The sequence below is a fragment of the Eurypyga helias genome, unplaced genomic scaffold (assembly GCF_000690775.1).
Source record: "Eurypyga helias isolate BGI_N326 unplaced genomic scaffold, ASM69077v1 scaffold23809, whole genome shotgun sequence".
Classification (NCBI taxonomy): domain Eukaryota; kingdom Metazoa; phylum Chordata; class Aves; order Eurypygiformes; family Eurypygidae; genus Eurypyga; species Eurypyga helias.
The window spans coordinates 5,278-5,546 of NW_010274261.1; the positions used below are offsets into that span (position 1 = coordinate 5,278).

Consider the following 269-nt stretch of genomic DNA (forward strand, 5'->3'; position numbering starts at 1 on the left):
CTGCACAGCACGCTGTAGCAAAGCACAGCACAGCATGGCACAGCACAGCATGGCAGCGCATGGCATGGCACAGCATGGCACGGCACAGCAAGGGCAAGCAGCCCCTTGACCACTCACACTGCACCCCAGGGATGGCACGCCACAGGAGGGTGACCCTTGTGTGGTCACTCTGCACCCCGGCTGCCCTTACCTTCCTCGCAGCCGCAGCGTGGGGGCTGAGCAGGGCCAGGGCGAGCAGGAGGCAGGAGCTGAGGCTCGCCATGGCGCAG

The 269-nt window shown here is 66.2% G+C and overlaps 1 protein-coding gene across 1 annotated transcript in view; it reads right to left on the reverse strand.

Annotated features, from left to right (window-relative positions):
• LOC104515690 (avidin-like) overlaps positions 1–262 on the reverse strand; it is a 1,849-nt gene extending 1,587 nt beyond the window's left edge. Inside the window, exon 1 of the mRNA XM_010159770.1 lies at positions 191–262. Within this exon, the coding sequence (XP_010158072.1) occupies positions 191–262 (72 nt within the window). The remainder of the gene's footprint in view (positions 1–190) is intronic.
• Between the last annotated feature and the right edge of the window lie 7 nt (positions 263–269).